The 25,485-nt window shown below is 43.0% G+C and overlaps 1 protein-coding gene across 1 annotated transcript in view; it reads right to left on the bottom strand.

The window, feature by feature from the left end:
- The window catches only part of LOC110490220 (synapsin-3), a 130,754-nt gene extending 108,448 nt beyond the window's left edge, over positions 1–22,306 (bottom strand). The window contains exons 1-2 of the mRNA XM_021563489.2: positions 22,177–22,306; positions 15,305–15,714 (exon numbers count right to left, since the gene is read on the bottom strand). Coding sequence (XP_021419164.2) covers positions 15,305–15,684 — 380 coding nt within the window. The 5' untranslated portion in view covers positions 15,685–15,714; positions 22,177–22,306. The remainder of the gene's footprint in view (positions 1–15,304; positions 15,715–22,176) is intronic.
- Positions 22,307–25,485: the final 3,179 nt, after the last annotated feature.

Raw genomic sequence — 25,485 nt, 5'->3', positions numbered from 1 at the left:
ATGAGTGAGAGAAACAGAAGGAGAAAAAGTGATGAGGATGGTGGATGGTGATGTTGTGGGTGGTGAAAGCTGCTGTGTGTGTGTGTACCGCCATTGTGCCCCAGTCAGAGCTGGAGGCCAGGCCTGTCAGGGGAGCCCAGCGTTTCCCTGGAGACCAGCAGCCTCTCCTCTGGAATGCCCTGGAGGAAATGTGACCCCGAGGCAGAGGGCAACGATGGATGGACATGGGACACCCTCACCAACACTAACCCTCACCCACAATTAAAGATCCTAATAGCTTGGATATACAGTACAGTACTAATGAGCTACTAGTTCTAATACAGCTGTCTGTGCAAACACCTCCCAAGGGGAGACATAAATATTACAGTCATGTTCACTCAGCTATGAGATTCTATTAAATATTAACAATGAGAAAGGTCAATTCGGGGAACATGAAGAAAGACTGTGGCAAAGCCACCACACATGTTGTAACACTGATTGCTATTTAGTGTAATATTATATATTAAATAAGAGATCCTATCAGCCATCAATAAGCCATTGATGAATTCTGAATTCTAACTCAAACTTGAAATAGGGTTAATTATCAGGTATTCTATTGAAATATTGAGTGCTATGGTTTAGAGGGTCTACACCAGAAGTTAAAGGTTATCTGTAGGAAGAAGGTATATGGTTGGTGCAATTAAGCTTGGAATGTACTGAGTGTAGGGAAAACAATCATATGTGGCAGGCACTGATGAGGGGAGAGAGTCATGGATTAGTAATGAAAGGGGTCGAGGTCAGGTCAGGTCACGTTAAGAGAGAAGGAAACGTGTATTGCCAGTATCACTTCGTTTCCTGCCAAGCAATAAAGATACTATGTTTAGTGAGAAGGAGGAGACTCCACCTAAAGTGGGGTACATATACCACCACTATTTTTAACTATGTCCTTGTCTGTTTAGCTGTTCTATCCTTTGGGAAGAATAAACTTGGTTTAAGCTTTCATAGTGTCCGGCGAACAGTTGGTGCTGATTCTGAATCAGTGAAACAGGAGCCGGCACCAGAAACAAGGTAGGCACAGTTCCTACACCTGTTATCACTCATTCTGACATGTTGGGGAGATGAGAGTCGTAGGCTGAACCAATTATAGGATACGGACCTAGAAAGCCTGAGCTTATTCAGTAGTCCCATTGTATTACCACCAGTCGTAGCTTTGGTAAGTCCAGGAAGGTGAGCCCAAAAAGGGTGGTACCTGTAGAGGGTAAGTCCTAGGGGGTAAATCCCGAGTGGGTTAGTTCCTGTGACTACTATAAACTATAGGGTAAGTCCCGGAAGGTAAGCCTGAGCAGGCTGGTACCGGCAGAGGGTAAGTCCTAGGGGGTAAATCCCGAGTGGGTTGGTTCCTGTGAGTACTGTAAGAAAAGAGTGTGAGGCAGTATAGTGCCAGGGGATGGATAAGTGTCTGGAGGAGAGCCTCATCCATGGTTAGAAAAGGAGAAAGATAAAATGATTCAGAGAATATGAGCAGTAGCAACAAGGAGAGAGGTTGGTTTATGCCCTATTGGGGCGGGGGAACTGTGACAGATTATGTGGAAATAGGAAGACAAGTGGGAATAATGTTGGTCATGTGTGTTATCAACAACAGTGATATTTGAGGCGCAACCCTGGAATAAGACATTAGGTCATCCGTATACTCCAGTAATACATTTGCAGACTCTATAGTAGTGGTTCTAATACAAGGTATTAGGTGCCGTGACCAATTAAAAGGCACAAATACCATAACTATTCTTTGGGGAAATGGGTAGCGCTACCTTGGAAAACAGTTCATAGAAGGGAGTGAAGAGATCTAAAACACCCTGGACATCGTCTGGAGAGGTTTGGGAATAAGAACTATTGATATGGCAACAGACAGCCCCGATTCACGAGCATTCTACCAATTCGGATCGAATATGGGAAAAATTTTGGAAACGGAAAATTCTAATCTGATAGAAAATTCAGGGAGGCAATTATGACTTGCCACAATGACATAAAACCAGAATCAAAAGCTCAATATTCCAGCGTTTAGATGTCAGCATTCTATCAACAAAAAATACAAACCGATAAACCCGGAATTAGTAGATTTACTCAGCTACAGAAATACTGGGAACGGGAGTACATTGATAGAATTTGTGCGTTTCAGGGTTGAAACCTGTGATCAAAACGACAATTGAGGGGGAAGTGGATGAAATAGAGCAGGATGCTTTGAGAATGGAATATAACTCCGCTCACTTCGCAGACGTGCAAGGGGTTAATATGGCCACAGGGAAAGTCGCTAACGGTGGTTTCAATGGCCAAGGCAAGACAAAGAAACATAGCGAAAAAGCGTCAAAGCGTAGGGAGAGAGATCCCTGTTTTAGGTGTGGGGCCGTTGGGTATTTGGAAGACTGAGTGTAGAGTGGGAATGGAGCCTGCTGCATTCGGAGGAAATGCTGCCATGCAAGTGTTTGCCTCTTTTTCAAGAAGAGCAGCAACAAATCTTCCTGAAAGTAGCGGGACAGGAAACTTTCACATAGCGGTGTATGGCCTCGGTACGATCAATAGTGGTTCATAGAGATGACAGTTTCTATGTGAAGGAAGACATACGAGACATACGTTTAACACAACTTTTTAATAGATGCTAGGGATCAAATATAACAGATTCCTTACAATGAGAAATTGGCAAAATTTGCCACAGGAAAAAGTATTTTGGGTTAAACAATCTAGGCAAAATGCCAGGGGAATGGAAAAAATTATCTGGCCAAACACTCCTGGTAACTCAGAAAACCTTAGGGGGTTTTTCATCTCATGAGACATTTTATGTTGTTTTATTATGAAAGAGATTTACATTTTATGTTGTCTTATTCTGAAATAGATTTCTAGAATGGACGAAAGGGTGGAGGGGTCATGAGGAATTAGCATAGGGGTTACCAAACCTAAAATGCACTTTACATTGTTTTAGTTCATGAACATGGTGGTGCGGTGGTTATGGAGAATCATGGGGAAAGAGACCAGCGAATGGTTGGACTCGGTGGCGAGATAAAGTCACCGTGTCTAAGGGTAGTACATGCTAAATAAAAGGACACAAACGTTGGGGTGGATTAAAACAAACGCTTAATGATTGGAGTAAGGACAGTGGGTTTACCATTAGCATGTTTGGTTTATAATTAATACTTTTGGATTGCTGATTAAGATGTAGCATAGTGAATGCTAACGAAATGTACACTTTCTTTTCCAGAAGAGGGGGTTTCATTATCTCTCGTTGGAATGTTCCCCGAGACTGTGGTCTTGAGGAGAGCAGTTAGTTATATTCGGCAGTTTTAAGTACAAAAGTATCTGGATTAGGCCAAAAACTGAGTTCCCAGATAAGTAAGGCCTGTTGTTCATGTGTGTGTTTTTGACCTACGGTTTACCACACCCACCAGCACAACTTACCGGTTATGAATATGCGTTAGTGGTGTTGATACTGAGGGATGTATTTTTTGGGGTCTTTTCAATTTGGTTTTAAATTGGGTATGCAGAATGATGGAAAATGTTTGAAAGGTTTTTAAATTGTTTCTGAAGCACAGGGAAAGAAAAGGGATAGGAAATATTAAATGGTGTCGAATTCCCTCTGTCCTGACTTTCTGGTTAGTCCTGATCCATCTCACTAGAAATGATGGAAACAGGTGGGATTTAATTATAAAATGAATGAGAAACACCCGTCTCTATTCTATTTTACCATTTCTATTGGGGTACCAGTATTTCCTTGTGGAGTTTTCAAGAGTTGTAATTCTAAAATAATTGGTTATTCAAATGTGTTTCTTTTTTATTTAACATGCAGTGTTGTTTGTTTTTGAATCACGACATGAAGGAAGGTCTACACACTGCGAACAATTTAGACTAAGAATGCTTTGAGATACCGATCTTTCATTACCATGCCACTCGCGACAGGAAAACAGGGACAGATGGGAGTTGTAATGAAAAGAGTCGGCAATAAAAGGTCCCGTTTATAAATGTACATTCTAACCGTGATGATGTCTGCCAGGTTGAGAAGCTTGAATTCAAGTGATAGACTCAAAGTAAAGTACTGTCATTCTAAATTTGGGTTGGATAATTTATCAAATTTTTTAGTTATGATTCGGGTACAGCGAGAGAGAGTTGCTCTCAAACTGTGAGAGGTAGGTGCACTGCTCAAATGTATTGGGCCTAGGGAGGCTCTAGAAATCTTGTCTTTAAGTGTCCTCTGAGAGAGAGGTTATTAGAGAACTCACTGGATGATAGCTTGGTTCAAACATGAATGTTTTTTGTTTTACCATGTCATCAACATTTTTGTTAAATCGCATCAATACATATAGATAGATTACTAGATTAAAAAAAGGTACAATTGATTGCATACAAGGCTCAAAGTCTGTCTTGCATTAACACCCAAGGATGAAAATGAATGAGATGGGCGTGGAGACCAGCATCACATGGGCATACAATGTAACGGATGGACGGTTCTGTCCCCAGTCTTAGTCGCATCAAGGGTGAAGTGCATTAAGAGTAGTGACCATATGAGTTAGATGGAATGATATGTGTAAATGTATCTGTAGCAGGAGGCGAGGTACACATGAGGTCTGTGTTTGAGACAGAATGTTTACATAAGGCTGTTACGTGGGATGGAACGTGACTGGGTGGAGATCTGTGGGGGCTCATAAATTGAGGTCGGGGTGATAGTTTCTGGGGATGATACCACTCTATGTATATTGTTACAGGTGATAGCTCGTAGGAGAGGGAGGACAGCTAACTGTGCACAATATAGGGAATATTACACATACCCAGAGCATGGAGAAAGTAGCAGAGATAGGCATTTCAGACACTATTGTCAACTTTCAGGAAACCTGTGACTCAGAGTTTTGTTAGGTTGGATATTCTTCCAACGTCATTGATCTCTTTCCCATTTATAACAGCCAAACAGCCAGCGAACACCAGACAGATTCCATACAGTAGTTATTCTCACGGCAGTCGCTGTAGGGACAGTTGTTGAAGGAGGCGATAGTAACATCCTGGAATTGGACTACGGTCCAAATTGGGGATTTGAGGTATTTGAGATATGCGTCATGGGCAGTGTTAGTAGTAGCGGGCATTACTTTAATAGCATTGTTGGGAGAGTCTATATTGTCAGGAAATGACCCATGCGTTGCTGTGTGTCCACACATAGTACTCCTTACAGCACCTGCAGCGGTAAAGATCGTCACGTCTCTCCTCGGTGGGTTCACACTCCTCACATGAAGTGAGATCCAGCTGCATAATGGGTGAGCTTGAAGACGCCATGACAGAGGAAGCAGAGCTAAAGAGAGAGAGAGAAAGACTAGATTCCATTGTAGACATGCAGATGGGTTGGATCTGGGAGCTACTTTAGCCGCCATAGTTGGGTTAGTTTGCTTTATTGGTTAATGCATCATATGAAAAGGGTAGATGTTGGGGCAATTGTACACTGGACACAATTCTGGAGGCATTGATGTGAAAGCATATGCAGAGCTAAGTTACCTCAAGAGGAGTGGCGTTGATTAGGCCTACGCATCTGCCTATCAGGTGACGTGCCTATCAGGTGGCAATGGAGGAAATGGGGAAGAAAGTGAAAATGACATGGCTTGGGAACACCTCTCAGAGCCTGTGGCCGGAAAGGGGAAGACTGGGTGAAAGCTTGAAGAGGCTTTTTAGGGCTTTCATTTTTGCCAAACTCAGGAGAAAAGTATCCTGGAGGCGTTGAGTCAGGCAAAGAAAGAGTGGGAATTGTCATGTTACCAAACTTTGGGTTTTCATGCATATATAATTATGCATAGATTGCCACATTGTTAATACTGTTATGTTTTGTGTTTCTCGTTGCCTTTCAATGTCTAATGTGCTATCATTCTCCTAGGAACCAGAAGGAGATAGTTGAGATGGAAGGAGTCAACAGCTCCAACGGACATGTTATTCTCAGTGTTCTATAAGAAATGGAAATAAGAGTGTGCTTGGTGTGACCATAGAACAGAGGCCATAAGTCTCTGGGTTTGTATATGTCACTGTGAATGTTAGGCATGTTTATTATTTTTTTTAAATGGTTCATGATTTATTATTATTGTTTGTCCATTTATAAGTCATTTCCAAGTTTATGTAATGTTGAACAGTATGGAGTTAAATGTTCAAAACGGGTGACTGATGGATTCCGGGTTCTAACTCCTAAACTCCCAAACTTGAAATAGGGTTAATTATCAGGGATTCTATTGAAATATTGAGTGCTATGGTTTAGAGTGTCTACACCAGAAGTTAATGGTTATCTGTAGGAGGAAGGTATACGGTGGGTGCAATTAAGCTTGGAATGTACTGAGTGTAGGGGAAACAATCGTATGTGGCAGGCACTGATGAGGGGAGAGAGTCATGGATTAGTGACGAAGGAGGTCGAGGTCAGGTCACGTTTAGGGAGAAGGAAAAGTTTATTGCCCGTAATCATTTTATTTCCTGCCTAGCAATAAAGATGCTACGTTTAGCGAGAAGGAGGAGACTCCACCCAAAGTGGGGTACATATACTACCACTATTGTAACCATGTCTTTGTCTGTTTAGCTGTTCTATCCTTTGGGAATAATAAACTTGGTTTAAGCTTTCATAGTGTCCGGCGAGCTCTTACTCTGATAATTAGAACCTAACACCGTCTATCAATGCATCATAAAAAAAAAATTAATTCTCAACCTTGGTTAAGATATTTGGGTAATCATGGATCACTAAAGCTTTCGAGTTTCAATGTCTGTATTACACCACATGATCCCAAGGCTTGAAGAAAGGTCAAATTGTGTTATTAATAACTCATCTTGATACGGAATTGACCTGGAATTAAAGCACATCCAAACCAGATTATTGCAGAGGTACCGACAGAGACAAAGCAGGAAAACATTGACTCATTTCAATAGTTCCATTGTGTCTACAAATGAAACCTGGGAGTTTGAAACAAAACGGCGCACCCGTTTGTGGCCTCCCATCAGACAAACATTGATCCTGAATTACAAATGCAGCTCTTTTTTTGGTTCCCTGGTGGGAATGGATGACCGTCATCATCAGGTTTTATTGTGGTTATTTATCTTATGGCCGTTCGCCTGAGGTCCGGGGCAACCTTCTCCAAGCTATCGGTTTGTGTTGTCTATAATAGTTTTTGCTCCAGATAATATACTTGTGTTGGCAACCGTAGCAACAATAAAAGTGCCGGGAGATGGGATCAATGTTGATTTATGGAGATGCAGTAAAAAAACAAAGCATCTGAGGACTATTGGAAAGCTTAGGCAGCCAGAAAGTGAACTTTTCATGAACTACTGTACCTTGCAGACTTTCAGATGGGAGTCACGGATTTAAAGCCCTAGATTTCACCTAAAGCCATGATCTACTACTTTATCTTAAGGGGTTTTATCACGTTTTCCATAGCATCCCTAGCAAGTGTCCTCCTCTAAAATAAAGAGATATGTCTCATTCAACACGAGAAAACGTTTACATCGTTTTCATTTGAACCCTGTTTGCAATGCCACCTGAACACCTACTGATGCATATACTGTGGTAGCTGACAGAAGGGTGTTGACCCAATTCCACTGGACCCTGTTAAAGTGTCTGCAAAATGACTATCAGAAAACTAATGTGGTAATGGAGGCCCATTCAAACACTTCTGGAGCTTTAAGTTTCCCCTACAACGCCAGCCAAGTGCATGGAATAGAATGGAGACATGCAGACAGACAGACGGTAGCAGGAGGGTTCACAGAGAACTGACATCTGTAGTAGCACTACACGGCCATCAATTCATCCACACGTTAAACTGAAGAGAGAAAACTAGCATGCCTAAATGCACATTCGTTCACATTGTCTTTAACAAATAGTGAGGAGGGGGAAGAAATCGGCTCCATGATACAGACCCGTTGCCAAAGCAGCAGCCAAATATTTGGCATTTAAAGGCTTTTACGAGTTGTACTTCTCTCACAGGGGTATTGCTCAATAGTTAAAAGGTTGAGCTGCTGCTATTCTCCACTCTTACTACACCTTTGATTTGGTAGCCTGGTCTCAGATGTGTTTGTGCTCTCTTGCCAACTCATATGGTTATTGTCAATCTGGCAAGGCGCGTCTATTGTACTGAATTACAGTGATATAAAGAGATGATGATAAAAAAGAGAAGAGCCTCAAGGGACAAATTACACCAAGTGTGTAGGTCTACATGAAAAGGGCCATGCTGCTACCACAAAGCTCAATCTTTGATGGTGCACTGCTCACTCTATACTGAGTAAACAAAGTTAATCCCCATGTGTTTGAAATGGAACGATTACAACAGGCCAATGTGCCACTTGAAAAGATCTGTATTGTGGTGGCAGACCATATAGGTGTTCACGGGTAGTATTGAATGGTCAGAGGTAACCCAGGGAGCAATGCTCAGCACAGGTACAGATTCAATCAGAGTTTTCCAATAGGTTATCAGCTAGCGCCACCTGCTGTTCATAACTCAGTGTTACTCTACACAGAGATGCAGTGAACGTGGAGAAACACATCAGCGCTCAAGTAGGTTGTGATCTTGTGGCAAGTCGACTACAGTGCCTCAGTGTGGCCAAAAATGAAACACCTCAGTTTTCATATGGTAATATCCCAATGCTGTTTATATCAAACACTATGCATGAAAACACTTTTTTAAGACCTATATTTATTACAGCCTTTTACCAACCATTGCCACACATTACCAACAATAAAGGGAAGACTGCATGGTTGACACAATACACACAAACATAATGGTATGTTTGGTAAAGGATTCACTCAAGTTCTCACTGACAGCTTGTACTTGAAAACATGCACTTAGTATGTTCACTTAAGCTTAAGCTTAAGCTTAAAATGGATATGGTGTCTGGGCAAATGGATATGAACACAAAGGTCCACTACACTGTACATACGAGGGACGTCTGCTGCACCGTGTATAACTAGGTCAAGACCAACTTTCATTGGAGATGCTTAACCACATTTCTTTTGATATTGTCTCCAGTATGTTTGTCTTTGTTTTTATGTTTGGCCCATGTCTGCACAGAAGACCTATGAAACATTCATACTTTTATGAAAAAGATGCTGTCAAACTGAATCTGAACATGCCTCATTAACAAATGCAGTTTTTTTCTTCAGTCTGGTTGCAACTCAGAAGCTAACCAGCTAATTAGCTACTAGCTATTTAGTCATTGTCAGCCACTGCTAGCGGCCTTTACCTTCCGCACAGGCACCAGACGTTTTGTTTTAGCCTGGATAATACTTGCCAGCCTGCCAGTATCGGACTGTTTTCTCCACTACAACGCAGGATTCCTGCCGTAAGCCCTGGACCTTTACTCCTGATCATCACGGCTAGCTAGCTGCCACCGAGTGACCCAGCCCCGAAGCTAGCTCTGAGCCAGGCCCACCTCCCGGCCTACTCAGTGATCACTCGGCTACACAGCTGATGCCTCCCGGACTCTACCCCAACACGGCTAGAATCCACTACTCTACCGGATCCTTGCTGTAAGCTCTGGACCTTTGCATCGGCTCATCGCTGCTAGCTAGCTGCTACCGAGTGGCTATAGTGGCTAACGGCCCTGCCCCGAAGCTAACACCATTTAGCCACGAGCCAGGCGCATCTCCCGGCTAGCAAACTAAATTACTACAACTACAATACCTCTTTTGTCATCTGGCCTAGACCCTTTGTCGACATGACACCCTGCCGTACCACCAAGACTGGTCTGCCGACGGAAGTCTATCCACTGTGCCCTCAACCGGCCTTTGCCAGACGTCGGAGCAGACGCTTCTACTAACCCCGGCCTGCTAACTTTAAACGCTGTGTCTCCCATATGCTAACGTAGTAATGACTACCCCGCGGCTTCCCTGTTCCATCTATTGCTGTTCACTGGACCCTATAATCACTTGGCTACATAGCTGATGCCTGCGGGACTGTTCATTAATCACGGTACTCCGTTTAGTTTATTTTTTGTTTATCTGTCGGCCCCAGCCTCGAACTCAGGCCCTGTGTGTTGTTAACCAACCCTCTCTGCCCATTCATCACCATTTTACCTGTTATTGTTGTTTTAGCTGATTAGCTGTTGTTGTCTTACCCTTTATTGTCTTAATTAGGTCTCTCAATCAACACCTGTGATTGCTTTATGCCTCGCTTTATGTCTCTCTCAAATCTCAATATGCATTGTATACTATTGCCATGGATAGTTATCATTGTTTTAGTTTAATGCGGAGCCCCTAGTCCCACCGAACATGCCTCAGATACCTTCTTTCTCCCATCTCCCAAACACGAGGTGACCTCTCCCAGCATAACTAGCGCGTCCAGAGATGCAACCTCTCTTATCATCACTCAGTGCTTGGGTTCACCTCCACTGTACCCGCACCCCACCATACCCCTGTCTGTACATTATGCCCTGAATCTATTCTACCACACCCCGAAATCTACTCCTTTTATTTTCTGTCCCCAAAGCACTAGACGACCAGTTTTGATAGCCTTTATCCGTAACCTCATCCTACTCCTCCTCTGTTCCTCGGGTGATGCGGAGGTTAACCCAGGCCCTGTGTCTCCCCAGGCACTCTCATTTGTTGACTTCTGTACCCGAAAAAGCCTTGGTTTCATGCATGTTAACATCAGAAACCTCCTCCCTAAGTTTGTTTTACTCACTGCTTTAGCAACACTCCGCCAACCCTGATGTCCTTGTCGTGTCTGAATCCTGGCTTAGGAAGGCCACCAAAAGTTCTGAGATTTCCATACCCAACTACAACATTTTCCGTCAAGATAGAACTGCCAAAGGGGGAGGAGTTGCAATCTACTCCAGAGATAGACCTGGAAAGTATGACAGAACTTTGCAGGCTATGCCCAAACAGTTCAAGCTTCTAATTTTAAAAATGAATCTCTCCAGAAATAAGTCTCTCACCGTTGCCGCCTGTTATAGTACCCCCCTCAGCTCCCAGCGGTGCCCTGGACACCATATGTGAATTGATTGCCCCCCCCCCCCCCCCCATCTATCTTCAGAGTTCGTTCTGTTAGGTGACCTAAACTGGGATATGCTTAACACCCCGGCAGTCCTACAATCTAAGCTAGAGGCCCAAAATCTCACACAAATCATCAAGGAACCCACCAGGTACAACCCTAAATCCGTAAACATGGGCACCCTCATAGATATTATCCTGACCAACTTGCCCTCCAAATACACCTCTGCTGTTTTCACTCAGGATCTCAGCGATGACTGCCTCATTGCCTGCATCCTCTATGGGTCCGCGGTCAAACGACCACCCCTCATCACTGTCAAACGCTCCCTAAAACACTTCTGCGAGCAGGCCTTTCTAATGGACCTGGCCCGTATGCTAGCGTGGAAGGATATTGACCTCATCCCGTCGACTTCATGGTCATTCTTTAAAAGTAATTTCCTCACCATCTTAAATAAGCATGCCCCTTTCAAAAAAATGTAGACCTAAGAACAGATACAGCCCTTGGTTCACTTCGGACCTGACTGCCCTTGACCAGCACAAAAACATCCTATGGTGGACTGCCCTAGCATCGAATAGTCCCCGCAATATGCAACTTTTCAGGGAAGTCAGGAATCAATACACGCAGTCAGTCAGGAAAGCGAAGACTTGCTTTTTCAAAAAGAAATTTGCATCCTGTAGCTCTAACTCCAAAATGTTGTGGGACACTGTAAATTCCATGGAGAATAATAGCACCTCCTCCCAGCTGCCCACTGCACTGAGGCTAGGTAACACTGTCACCACCGATAAATCCACGATAATCGAGAATTTAAATAAGCATTTCTCTACGGCTGGCTATGCTTGCCTCCTGGCTATCCTAGCCCCGGCCAACAGCTCCAAACCCCCCGCAGCTACCCGCCTAAGCCTCCCCAGCTTCTCCTTCACCCAAATCCAGATAGCAGATGTTCTGAAAGAGCTGCAAAACCTGGACCTGTACAAATCAGCTGGGCTAGACAATCTGGACCCTCTCTTTCTAAAAATATCCGCCGCTATTTTAGCAACCCCTATTACCAGTCTGTTCAACCTCTCTTTCGTATCGTCCAAGATCCCCAAAGATTGGAAAGCTGCCGTGGTCATCCCCCTCTTCAAAGGGGGTGACACTCTAGACCCGAACTGTTATAGAGCTATATCCATCCTGCCCTGCCTTTCTAAAGTCTATGAAAGCCAAGTTAATAAACAAATCACCAAACATTTCGAATAATTTGTTTCTCAAATTAATGCTTCGCCTGGTTCACCAACTACTTCTCAGACGGAGTTCAGTGTGTCAAATCTGAGGGCCTGTTGTCCTGACCTCTGGTAGTCTCTATGGGGGTACCACAGGGTTCAATTCTTGGGCCGACTCTCTTCTCTGTATATATCAATGATGTCGCTCTTGCTGCGGGTGATTCCCTGATCCACCTCTACGCAGACGATACCATTCTGTATACATCTGGCTCTTCTTTGGACACTGTGTTAACTAACCTCCAAAAGAGCTTCAATGCCATACAAACTCCTTCCGTGGCCTGCAACTGCTCTTAAATGCAAGTAAAACTAAGTGCATGCTCTTCAACCGATTGCTGCCCGCACCTGCCCGCCTGTCCAGCATCACTACTCTGGACGGTTCCGACCTAGAATATGTGGACAACTACAAATACCTAGGTGTCTGGTTAGACTGTAAGCTCTCCTTCCAGACTCATTAAACATTAAACATCTCCAATCCAAAATTAAATCTACAATCGGCTTCCTATTTCGCAACAAAGCATCCTTCACTCATGCTGCCAAATATACCCTCGTAAAACTGACTATCCTATCGATCCTCGACTTTGGCGATGTCATTTACAAAATAGCTTCCAATACTCTACTCAGCAAACTGGATGCAGTCTATCACAGTGCTATCTGTTTGGCCACCAAAGCCCCTTATACCACCCACCACTGCGACCTGTATGCACTAGTTGGCTGGCCCTTGCTACATATTCGTAGCCAGACCCACTGGCTCCAGGTCATCTATAAGTCTATGCTATGTAAAGCTCCGCCTTATCTCAGCTCACTGGTCATGATAACAACACCCACCCGTAGCACGCGCTCCAGCAGGTATATTTCGCTGGTCATCCCTAAAGCCAACACTTCCTTTGGCCACCTTTCCTTCCAGTTCTCTGCTGCCAAATAACTGGAACGATTTGCAAAAATGGTTGAAGCTGGAGACTTATATTTCCCTCACTAACTTTAAACATCAGCTAACTGAGCAGCTAACCGATCGCTGCAGCTGTACATAGCCCATCTGTAAATACCCCACCCAATCTACCTACCCCATTTTTATTTACTTTTCTGCTCTTTTGCACACTGGTATTTCTACATGCACATCATCTGCTCATCTATCACTCCAGTGTTAATTAGCTAAATTGTAATTACTCTGCTACTATGGCCTATTTATTGCCTTACCTCCTCATGCCATTTGCACAAACCGTATATAGACTTTATTTTTTTCTATTGTGTTATTGACTGTACGCTTGTTTATTCCATGTGTAACTCTGTGTTGTTGTGTGTGTCACACTTATTTGCTTTATCTTGGCCAGGTCACAGTTGTAAATGAGAACATGTTCTCAACTAGCCAACCTGGTTAAATAAAGGTGAATTTATTTTATTTTATTAATTTTTTAAATTTTTAACTCAAACTACATGTCAAAAAAGCTCTATAATACATACTCAGTAACATGTGTCAAGGTCATCTGGCCATCTCCTACAAATAATTATACAGTGAGCAAAATATCAAAAAGCACTGCCGAGTTGCCATAGGCAGAGTGTACTGTATAAAGCTGCAGGGAGCTCCTTAGACAGCTGAGAGTGATTGACTCAGCCTAGAGGATCTACAGTAGATACTGAAGGGCTTCTGCTGCACGGCTTAATTACAGCTAGACAATAAGATGAAAGGGAATGAGACATTTTGGGATCCCAGATGGCCTTTAAAAAGGAAAGAAGAATAAAAAATGTCCTGCACACAGACTTGTAACAGCATAGTCTGCTGGGACATGACTTAGTAATAATTCCAAGACCAGTCAGGCCTCCCTGTAGAATCTTAATGGAGAGCTAAGGGCAGCAGCCAAGTTCGGAGGGAGAGATATTCTAGTCAAACTTAACCCATAAGAGTCTAAGCCAGTGGAGGATGGTTCTACTAAGCTATACGGAATTGTTTTAAGAAGGTCATACCAAGGATCACTTCGCTATTTGGTTTAACATTTTAAGACTCCTTGAAGTATCCCAAAAAAATTACCCCAAAATAATTTGATGAAAATTATTTTGGGGCTTACTGCAATTAGCCAATACAAACTCATTAAATAACAGATTCACTACTTGGAACAACAGATTTTCCCCCCCAAAACAATCAAAAGGAAGTTTGTTCTGAAGTATCTGTCCTATATCTGCGAGATATAAGAAAGATCAGGAAACATACTTGTATTTAAACCTCTTCTTTTTTTTTACTGTCTGAGTATACCTTACTGTCCGAGTAGACCTACAATTTACCAGAAATACAGTATAGACATTGTTAATGTTGTAAATGACTATTGTAGCTGGAAACGGCTGATTTTTAATGGAATATCTACATAGGCCCATTATCAGCAACCATCACTCCTGTGTTCCAATAGCACGTTGTATTAGCTAATCCAAGTTGATCATTTTAAAAGGCTAATTGATCATTAGAAAACTCTTTTGCAATTATGTTAGCACAGCTGAAAACTGTTGTCCTGATTAAAGAAGCAATAAAACTGACCTTCTTACAGGCTCAAAAAGGCCAGAAACAAAGACCTTTCTTCTAAAACTCGTCCGTCTATTCTTGTTCTGAGAAATGATGGCTATTACATGCGAGAAATTGCGCTGTCACATTTCACCGCAGACACGCAAGAGCGACATCGACGATGGATTTAGACGCAACAAAACAGATATCGCTTAAACTTTATGGGGATGTTTTATTTTGCTAGTTCGATTTTCACGGAGGCGCAGACATCATCTCCAGGGGTTTAAATAGACCACCAATGCAATCCATGATTGTTACTTGCATCTAATTGGTGCCATCTCCGCAGTTCCCTTTCTGAATTGGTTTCACTTTATTAGTATGACTAATGCTGCATACAAAAATAGACTTGAGCTATTTTCTGGTCAATTCCATGTGCTGTCCAAGTGGACAGAGGGTATGTGAAACACTGCTTGAGCACAGTGCATTTAATCCGAATTCAAATAGGTTGTTTTTACTTTACTGTGATATGAAGTAATACTGGCGACATAGCCTAGGCTTGTGTAATATACTGATGTAGTGGTCACTTTCATGAGAGAGAAACATACCAGTCTGTGTGCAGATCGTCGATGACCAGTAGAATCTTGGGCTTCCGTATGACAGGTTTGGCGGGCGCTGCTGGTGCAGCTTCTGCCACCGCCGCTGAAGCCTTGGCTGCTGCTGCGGCGTTCTGTGCCAACTGGGCGGTCTTCACCACGCTGGAGAAGGAGCTGAGGAAACCCCCGGGGGTCGGGGCCGGGGCCGAGCTTGAAGCCGGGGCCTGTGGTGGCAGGCTGGGGGGCGTTCGCCTCTCCGTGGCTGGGGAGGCGGGATTGGAGGTGGAGGAGGGCGGGTTAGGGCGAGGCCCACTCTGCAGGTCCATCATGTAGCCGTTGGGGAGGTTGGCCACAAAGCTGCTGTCGGACAGACGCCTGCGTAGGTAGTTCATGCTGACTGGTGGGTCGGTCGGTCAGGCCAGCTGGACGAGGGGTAGACAGTGAGATCCGAGAGGGACAAAGGAAGGAAGAGAGAGATAATAATAATAATGATACATTTGTAACAATAATAATAATAACAATAATTTCTGTTCCCTCGGGCACAATACAACACTCAAATGTTATATGCTACTGTAAACGTGAAAACCAACGCTTCTCATATAAAAATGCATTTGGAACAGAAGGAGTATGGAGCAGTAGGCAGCATCATTGATGCAGCATTGATGTCAGCTTAGCTCACATAGGAACACACTGGGCTATAAAACGCAGCCAGCCAGCCACCAATCATTCATGAAGAAGGAAAGTAGGATTGCGCAACCCTGTTGGAACCACAGTGGCAGCCTCAGAAACATGCATATAGATGAGCAATTGCCTTAGGCACAGGAGGCGGCAGGCTGGGGGAGGCCGGGGGGATTCACATTCACAAACCTAGTCAAACACACCTAATGCATTTTGAATCTGAATCTAAACAATGGCTTTACATTTTGAACTAATAGGCTCATGTTAAAGGGGGTATTCTAGGTGGGATCGACTTGAGGGCCTTGATACAAGCCTACTAGGAGTCACTCAATCACCTCATGGTTTTTAAATCTAACCATTGACTCTATCTGCATATTAAACAGTTGGTACAGTACTAGTATATGGAGCAGCCTCATGTCAGGAGGGATGTAGGGAGAGGGATTCGCAATTCAAACCTGGTTTAAGGAGACTGTAGCTGCCTTAATGCATTTTGAGTCTAACCATCAAAGTGCTAACAATCTGCTTTGCATACAGAGCGGAGGTAGTGTGATACTGGGCTTGATATAGAAGAACGTCACTCAGATCAGCTGCACTGACTAAGAGGACAATGTAGAGGCGTGCTGATTAGAGTGAAAGCTTGAGTTATGACACTTTGAATAAGCCTCATGAATATATTAATCTATAGTGAAAGAAGGGGGCTGGGTGGGAGAGATAAGGCATTTTGTGGGATGGGTTTGCTGACTATCAGACGCTGATTGATACAGAATTGGATTGTGTGGGTAAATAAGAAGAGAGAGGATTGTGGAAAAAGGATATGACAAGGCACTGTGGGAAATCAAAACATCAATTTTATAAAAAGGCACTAGCTCACACCACAGACAGCCTTCCAGACTGCATGACACTCTCAGGGGCATAAAATACATTACAAAGAATGTAACATGAAATGTTCAATGGAAACTTGCCTGCACACGACATGTAGAATACGTTGCTATAACTGCAGTAGCAGAATACTATAGAGAACATTGCCCTCAAAGGACATATGTTTGTTCATTTTTCAAACTATGTCAAAGAACATGTTTAGCTCGGCATTAATGCCATTGACTTTGCAGGGACTTAAAGGAAAATACTGAATACAATTAATACTGAAGCAAATATGGGCATTGAAAATTAACATTATGCAATTTCTTGTAAAGTGTTAACAACACAGAGATTTCTTTACTCAGGGAGCTGTCCACTCTTTGTGGTGCTGAAACAGTTAGAGCCCATCCTTAGAGATCCATCAATCGCCACTAAAGGCAGGGGGAAATCCCTATCTTTATGCCACTACTTGTGCATTCCCCCACTTTCTCACCATCCTTAAACCAGCCTTAAACCAGCTTCCCTCTCATCCCTCTGCACATTTAGTATCGGGTGCTATTAAAGCCTTAGGGGCAAACCCTTTCTCTCTTGAATAAAGACAACAGAGACAGTTTCAACAAGCCCCTGCAGGAAGTGAGGCTTATAAAATCTGCCCCCCCGTCACTCCCAACCTGATGAGTCGACATTAGCAATAAGGGGTTATCAGTAAGAGTGGAGAGGGGAAAGGAGAGACGGCACACATTTAGAGGTCCCGAGTCTTGCCCTACCAAAAATCTAATAATTAGCCCCCCAGGGCCCCAACTGATCCCCTCTCTCTTAGCCTCTTAAACGACAAATAGAGCCTTGACTGGTACTACACCAAGGCAGGCAGCAATGGCTTGCATTGCGCTATGGAAGGCAGTAACGGTAGTCTCTCCTCTGTAATTAATGGATACAGCAGGGTAATGCTAGACTAAGGCGATGTTAAAGACCGTGGTGGGACTGTGTCGATGCATGGTGACGATAATAGGGTTGCTGGCACCAGGGTCAGGCGAAGGGCAGACCAAGAGGACCTCGGACCATGGGTAAAGGGGGTGCCAGGGGTGGATGAGAAACTCTGTGACCTTTTTTGAGAGAATATCATAGAAGAATGATGTGTAGCACTGCTGAAGAGGAATGGTGCCCTCATACCCTCAGCACAATATATAGGTGATTATCATTATGACTCACAGAAATAGCCCCGAGGTGTTCTGGCAGAGTTTGTATGTGAAGGGATGTGGATATGTAACTGCTAACTGAGCCTAGAAAAGTCCATCGTCTTGCTTTCCAGTGTGTGGTAGAGAATATTTTCCATATTAAAGAACACGCAGTGAGCAGAGGGAGCTTGAGTGTCTCCATTCCGCCATGCATTTAGGATGTTAGCAGCATTACAGAGTATGTATTATTCATGGCGGTCGATGTGTCTGAGGTCATGGAATTTTTGTCATTAAATATTTTTTGATTTCTTTTTAACCTGTATTTAACTAGGCAAGTCAGTTAAGAACAAATTCTTATTTACAATGGCGGCCTACCTCGGGCCAAACCCGGACGACGCTTGGGCCAATTGTACGCCTCCCTATGGGACTCCCAATCACGGCCCGGATGTGATACAGCCTGGATATGGAGCGTTTACATAGGGTCTTTACTTAAATGAAGGGAAATCACGATGGTGCGTTGGAATTACAGCTGACTGGGGACTTGAAAGAGCCCAAGCACTGAGAATAACAGTTGTATGGGAATTGCATTGCCTGTAACAACATATGTGAAGAATACCATTAATAACAAATGAACAGTAGCACATCTAAAAGCAATCAAAAAAGCAAGAACATAACGACACAATGGGGTTTGGGTCCTCCCTCTACAATTCAGCTTTATATTAATAGCTCATCCTACTTTATTTTTAATTTTTTTTAAATACACGTGCGCATCTCATACCCGACCCACACGTAGCACACGATTCTGGTCCCCTAGTACTTAGTGATATAACTGACACGGCAGTCGCTTAGCAACCAGTTCCTTTTTTACTACTAGTCCAAAAGAAACCTGGCACAGTATCAGATGAGTGTGATGACATACAGTATGTGTGAGTCATCGCGATACATCAACCACATGGCATGCGATACGGTTACCAACGAAGAGTCGGCTGTGTTTTATTCTCACTAGTGCCACAAATGTAAGAATCAAATCTCTATATCTACACAGACTGCTGTCACATACCACATGAACGTCTTCTCAACAAATAATCTTACCTCCTCATCATTAGTAACCATGAAAATAAGGAAACAGAGGAGGATACAGTGGGAAAGCATTCAGACCCTTTCACTTTTTCCGCATATTGTTACGGATGATCAATGGAAACAGGATGCACCTGAGCTCAATTTTGAGTGTCATAGCAAAGGGTCTGAATACTTATGTAAATATATATATATATTTTTAAATACATTTGCAAGAATGAACAAAAAAAATGGTTCGCTTTGTCATTATGGGGTATTTGATTTATTACATTTTAGAATAAGCCTTATTCTAAAATGTAATAAATAAAATACCCCATAATGACAAAGCGAACTATTTTTTTTTTTCATTCTTGCAAATGTATTTAAAAATATATATATATATTTACATAAGTATTCAGACCCTCTGCTATGACACTCAAAATTGAGCTCAGGTGCATCCTGTTTCCATTGATCATCCTTGAGATGTTTCTGCAACTTGATTGGAGTCCACCTGTGGTAAATTCAAATGATTGGACATGATCTGGAAAGGCACACGTGTGTGTGTCTATATAAGGTCCCACAGTTGACAGTGCATGTCAGAGCAAAATACATGCCGTGAGGTCGAAGGAATGTTCCATAGATCTCTGAGACAGGATTGTGTCGAACCACAGATCTGGGAAAGGGTACCAAAACATTTCTGCAGCATTGAAGGTCACCAAGAACACAGTGGCCTAATTTCTCTGAAAAGGGGAAAACCTCATCACCAAATTCACTGAGAATAGTAGTGTGAATAAACAATACTCCAAGCCACACCGCCATACTACTTGTCAAACACAGAGAACTGGCCTTTGGGGTGGGCTTAGTGTGAGATTTGAGAGGTCTGTGGGTGGCTTTTAACCATTTATTTGTATTTCTCAAATAAATCATTACTAAAAAGAGGTTTGGTCCAAATCAGATGTTGGGCACAACATTTAATGAATATTACATGAATCTTTTAAATGTAAATAGCCAATTGTGGTACTATCAATTAGCTTAATTTGTCAGAGTTCAAATAATCTTTCAACAATATACTGTTTCAGGAATGCTTATCTTATTGGTTTCAGGTAGCCTAGTGGTTAGAGCGTTGGGCCAGGCTGACAGGGTGAAAATCTGTTGTTCAGGCCCTGAACAAGGCAGTTAACCCACTATTCCTAGGCCATCATTGTCAATAAGAATTTGTTCTTAACTGACTTGCCTACTTAAATAACTACAGAAACTATTTCAGAACCATCTGAGATGGTGGGTGTTGAAATCCTCTTGTGCTTTTTGAGGTGGAACAACATTACTCATTACTCCAAGTGATTACTCCAACCTATATCACTTAGCCGTGAGCCAAAACGGGCCCTGGCTCACGCCCGGGAGGCAGCCTGCTTCCAAACCAAATGCAATCAATGCTAGCCTGATTCACCCAGGGCAGGCCTGGGGCATTATTCAAATCACCTCCCAGCCACAGAGGGTGGCAACCTTAGATGGCCTATCAGCATTCCACTACAGTGCCAGGGCTACACAACCAAGGGCACAAACCGCTTAGCCAATCCCTCGCCACTTCATCATAAGCAACCAGTCCTGCAGAGTTAAGAGGCAGAAGAGGATAATTATATTTTTAAACCTAAATCCACATCAACAGTTATCTCCTTGACTAAAGGCTTTTCCATTTGTTTTTCATGGACTGGGATTTCTGCGTGTGTATAAAATACAGCTGAGGCACAGAAATGGATGACGTCATTAACAGCTTAATGTTTCTTGCTCTGTGGTCTTCTGTCTTGTCCATGACGTGTTTGCACAGCATGTTTTGGAATGGGCTGGATCGGGCCTGTCCATGCATGCAGCCTTGGCCTGGCAGCAGCGAATAAGGCAGTGCCTCAGCAGGACAAGAGGGTCAATCAGAGGCATGTCATTTTCATCACCTCTCAGCCACAAAGACATGACAGGTGTGAAACTCAGATTGCCTCTCACTGCAGATGGCCCATCAGTCTGCCACTATGGTGCCAGGGGCGGGTACCCAACAGGTTTGGCTTTGCAACAAGGACTATGCATCCACATTTCTATGTTTACTGCAAGAACTGCTACATTGAGCAAATATCCATAATCAGCTAATGAAACATGGACAGCTTTTGATTAGACTGAACAAACAGAGAACACTCCCAGCTATCTCAAGGCCAGATCATGTCTTCCGGTTGAGATCATCAAGAATCCCAGATCATCAGAGCCTAAAGCAAGATTCAGTAGTACTGTATATGTGTTACATAGTCAATTATTTCAATTGAACATTTTGGATTCTTAGACTGACTCAAGTATAAAGGGTGAACACTGGCAGAGAGGATACTGGCCAAAGATCACTAGCTATCTACTCAGTCACAGACTGACAGCACTTGCACAGCGTTGAGTTAAACCAGCAATGTCAGCATCTCTAGACACCTATAAAATGAACATGGATAGGATTCTATCGATAAAAGGTCATACAGCCTTCAGTAGCCTAATAGACATACTGTATGATTTCATGATGATAGACAAACTCGTTTCCTATCAATTTGAACGGGGGGTGGGGGGGGGGGGGGGGGTGGACAGGAACAGTGGCATTTTCAACAAGTGCGTTCACTCGCTCTGCAATAAAATAGCATCATTTGGGTATACGTAATTTATGTATAAAAAAAATGCCAAATCCCAAGTATGTTGATGCAGAGGGTTAGGATTCACTAAATATAAAACAAAACTGACAAATGGATTTCTAGCTGCATGCGGGAATTCCCTTTTCACCCCAAACCAATCAATAAATCAGAAGATATTCATGAACATTGCCGCACATCGTCACCGACCACCCCATATAGCATGCAAACAGCCCTGACCACAACGCGCTAATTCGCCTGCGCAAATGAATATAATCAGCGGCTGTAATACTCTAATGTGCCCGAAATAACCGTTTCGTTTGTATGTTGAATAATCGGCTGAGAGCGGTGGACCGAGAATGACTTGGCGATAACAAAAATAAATAATACATGCACACAGACAAAACATTGAATTGCGGGCGGCATCAATATGTCGGTCAACATTTTCATTCATTTTTCTGTCATGTTTTACCTGGGAATCTGGTATCACAAAGTGTTTGGATGATGCTCCCCTTGCGCTCGTGTCTCAATCCTCAGCAGCTCGCGCTTCAGCATCAGCATCCACCAGTCTCCTCCGTATCCCACAATGCTGCATGCTGGGAGCAGCAAAATGCATCCATTCCTGAGATCCCCTTCTTACCTCATTGGTTGATTCGCTTGTGGTATTTAATAGCATTCTCATATTTTGTTTGAGTTGTGGACTATAAATATTTCATATTTCAAGGATGTGGCAGCATTTCATTTTCAGTTCAGACAAATGCAATGCTGAGAGACAGGAAACACTCCAGACAGGTGTTTTATGGCTACTGATTTCCAGGGAAGCCCTCTTTCCTTGAAAACACACACACACACACACACCACAGAAAATATTTAGATTAATTTGGAATCATATATCTTTTGTAGACTTAATCATTATTTGGATTTCAGACAGAAGTTTTAATTTCTGTTATGTATATTCTTGGGACACCAATGTGTTTTGGCCGATCCAGAGTCCGACCACATTCTCTTTATGGCAAGTATTCATTCAATTACCTTTGCAAAATGATACCCTCCACAATTATAAGAATCTTGTTAACTGTCTCAATGCTCCCTATCCCATACACTCTTAGAAAAAAAGTTCCAAAAGGGTTCTGCAGCTGTTCCCGTAGGATAACCTTTCTTGGTTCCAGGTAGAACTCTTTTGGGTTCCATGTAGATCTCTCTGTGGAAAGGGTTATACATGGAACGCTAAAGGGTTCTACCTGGAACCAAAAGAAGTTCGACAAAAGGATTATCCTACGGGGACAGCCGAAGAACCCTTTTTGGTTCTAGATAGCACCTTTTTTCGAAGTGTGTAGGGACAGAAAAACTGTCACATAAGAGTACAATTCACCATTAGTCCCATTATGGGAACTTTGCATGACCATTCCAGGATTGAATGAGTCAAAGCTCTAACTCTCAAACGTAATGCCCTTGCTCAGTGCTGTGTAACAAACAATATAGGATGCGAATTCATGATTTTTAAACATTTAACATGTTTATTTGTATTGGGAAACACCTCTTCTGGTAGGCTATATGAAACGAGGTTGCCTCATATTGGAACATTTCCAGGGTGACTGGATTGGAAACTTTTAATTAATTCAAACCAAGCTGACTCAATTAATTAAAGCCTAAATCTTTCGTTGTTTATAGGCTAATTCGAATTTAGTTAGAAGTTCCGGTCTTGCTCATCCTTCCAGGGAAAAACACAGTACTTTCACAGATGCTGACTCCCATGGATTCCCTTAGTAAAGATATCATTGTCACCATAAGCAGACTAATTTGCTTCAGGCTTAATGCACATATCAATTGCTTGCTGAGGTTGATAGCAGCGGGATTAGAATGTACCGAGCAAACATTGAGATTCGATGCCAATTGTGTTTGAAATTCACAGCAAGTCAGTGGTTCGGAGTGTTTCGAGATCACAGTATTAGTGTGCATGCACGATGCACAGTGTGACTTACTCCCTTTATCTAGGTCATGCAGTATTATTATTTTTTAACGGCTTGAGGTTGGGGGTTATCAGTTCATTGTGAGTGAGCTTTCAGAAGTTCAACGACAATAAAACACTACATTGATTCTGAATATTTCAAATGCAAACAACTATTTGATTTTATTCCCAGCCTGCAACGTTCCAACATCTGCCAAGATCAGCTTTCGATTTCAAAAGAGCTTTTGACACCCAGCCCACTGAAATGTAACACAATCAATCAATAGTAGACCTCTGGCAGGGGAGACTCTTGAATGAGCATATTAGTTTAAATGATTCACTGCAGAGGGAAACCACAGACATTCCTTACTGTACGCTTTTTGCTCTTCTATTTGGATATCCCATTTAGGAGTCTCTCTACCATATATTCAATAGTTGAATGTTTCAGCACCTTGTACATTCCAGTATTGAGTCAAATTGCGTATGACGGCAGGCCCTGACGCAGAAAATAATGTGTGTTGCAGTGTGTCCAATGATTATAATCAACAATGCCATTCCACGTTTAACTCAACACCTACCAATATCATGAGAAATGACAGCGGATCCTCATAGGAAAGGGTCATCCATGCCATAGACCTTAATCATAAAGGAAACCTGACTGACTTCCAAGCCCTCTTCAACCTTCCTCTGCAACATCTTGCCTTGTCTTGGTGCAGACTGGGTTACTGTGAAGCACTTTGTGACAATTATTTTTTTCAAAAGTGCTAATTAAATCAACATTTTGTTTGATTGAAGGATTCTCTCTCCCCGCTCTCCCTCCCTTTCGCTGTCCCTCGATCCCTCTCTCTGTCCTCTCTTCTATGGTCTGGCGGCTTCTCTAAAATGGTTCCTCACCAACTTCCCGCTGTAAGTGTGTCAGAGAGATCCGAGCAGCATCATGGGCCAAGGAGAGAGAGGAAGGAGGAGTCATATTTCATGAATATCTCATATCAACTCAGGAAAACCACACTCTACCACACTTGCAGACACATGCTGATATTGAGAAGTGCCCCGTGGCCAGCTCCATGTGAACCACAGCGTTCTCCTATCCACCCGGCAGCTGTGGCCATCTCAGGGCCCAGTGGCTGCCAATTTAAATGGTCCAGACAGGAAGTGGATGTTAGGGCTGGTTAAGGTCAATGGCTGTTTACTGTCGTATGCTGGATGGACTGATCTTAGCATGCAGGGCACAGCTGTGTTTTTCTACAGGACAGCTCTATTTAGCTGTTCTGCAAATGGATGATGAGGTTGGGTATGGTATAAGGTTTGCAGAGTGTCATCCATGCAAGCTGATAATTTGTTTTTAGTCTAGAACGAGGCATTGCACTGCAGAATGACTTTTGTGATGTATTAAATTCTATAATTGTATAGGGTCTGCTGGAGACCTCAGGTGGCTGGGTTAGATAAACATAAAAAACTGGTTTGTCACTGGGGACCTACACAGAATTCAATGATGTCACGTAAGGTCACGGATGACCTCACAGCACAAGCATTCACATCACACAGTCCACTGTACCATACATACTGTACACAGGGGAAGGGACCGTCTGGACCCCTTTCTAAAGCTATTTATCTCACAGATATGCCTGGGTGGGGTCAATATATGGGGAAGCACAGTGACGCCTGACTGATTTGCAGCACTAAAGGGAAAGCGCTCATTTCAGAGGGAGGAGGAAATGGAGGAAACCCTCCGGAGAGGAAGGAGGGATTCATGGGAGGATGAGAGAGATGCTCTTTGTGTTCAACCGGATCAGCCTGAGGAAAGAGCTGTTCATAATCACTGATCTCCAAATC

This window comes from Oncorhynchus mykiss, chromosome 15 (assembly GCF_013265735.2).
Source record: "Oncorhynchus mykiss isolate Arlee chromosome 15, USDA_OmykA_1.1, whole genome shotgun sequence".
In the NCBI taxonomy this organism is placed as follows: domain Eukaryota; kingdom Metazoa; phylum Chordata; class Actinopteri; order Salmoniformes; family Salmonidae; genus Oncorhynchus; species Oncorhynchus mykiss.
The sequence above is the reverse complement of the archived record's forward strand: the minus strand, read 5'-3'. Positions and strand labels throughout refer to the sequence as shown.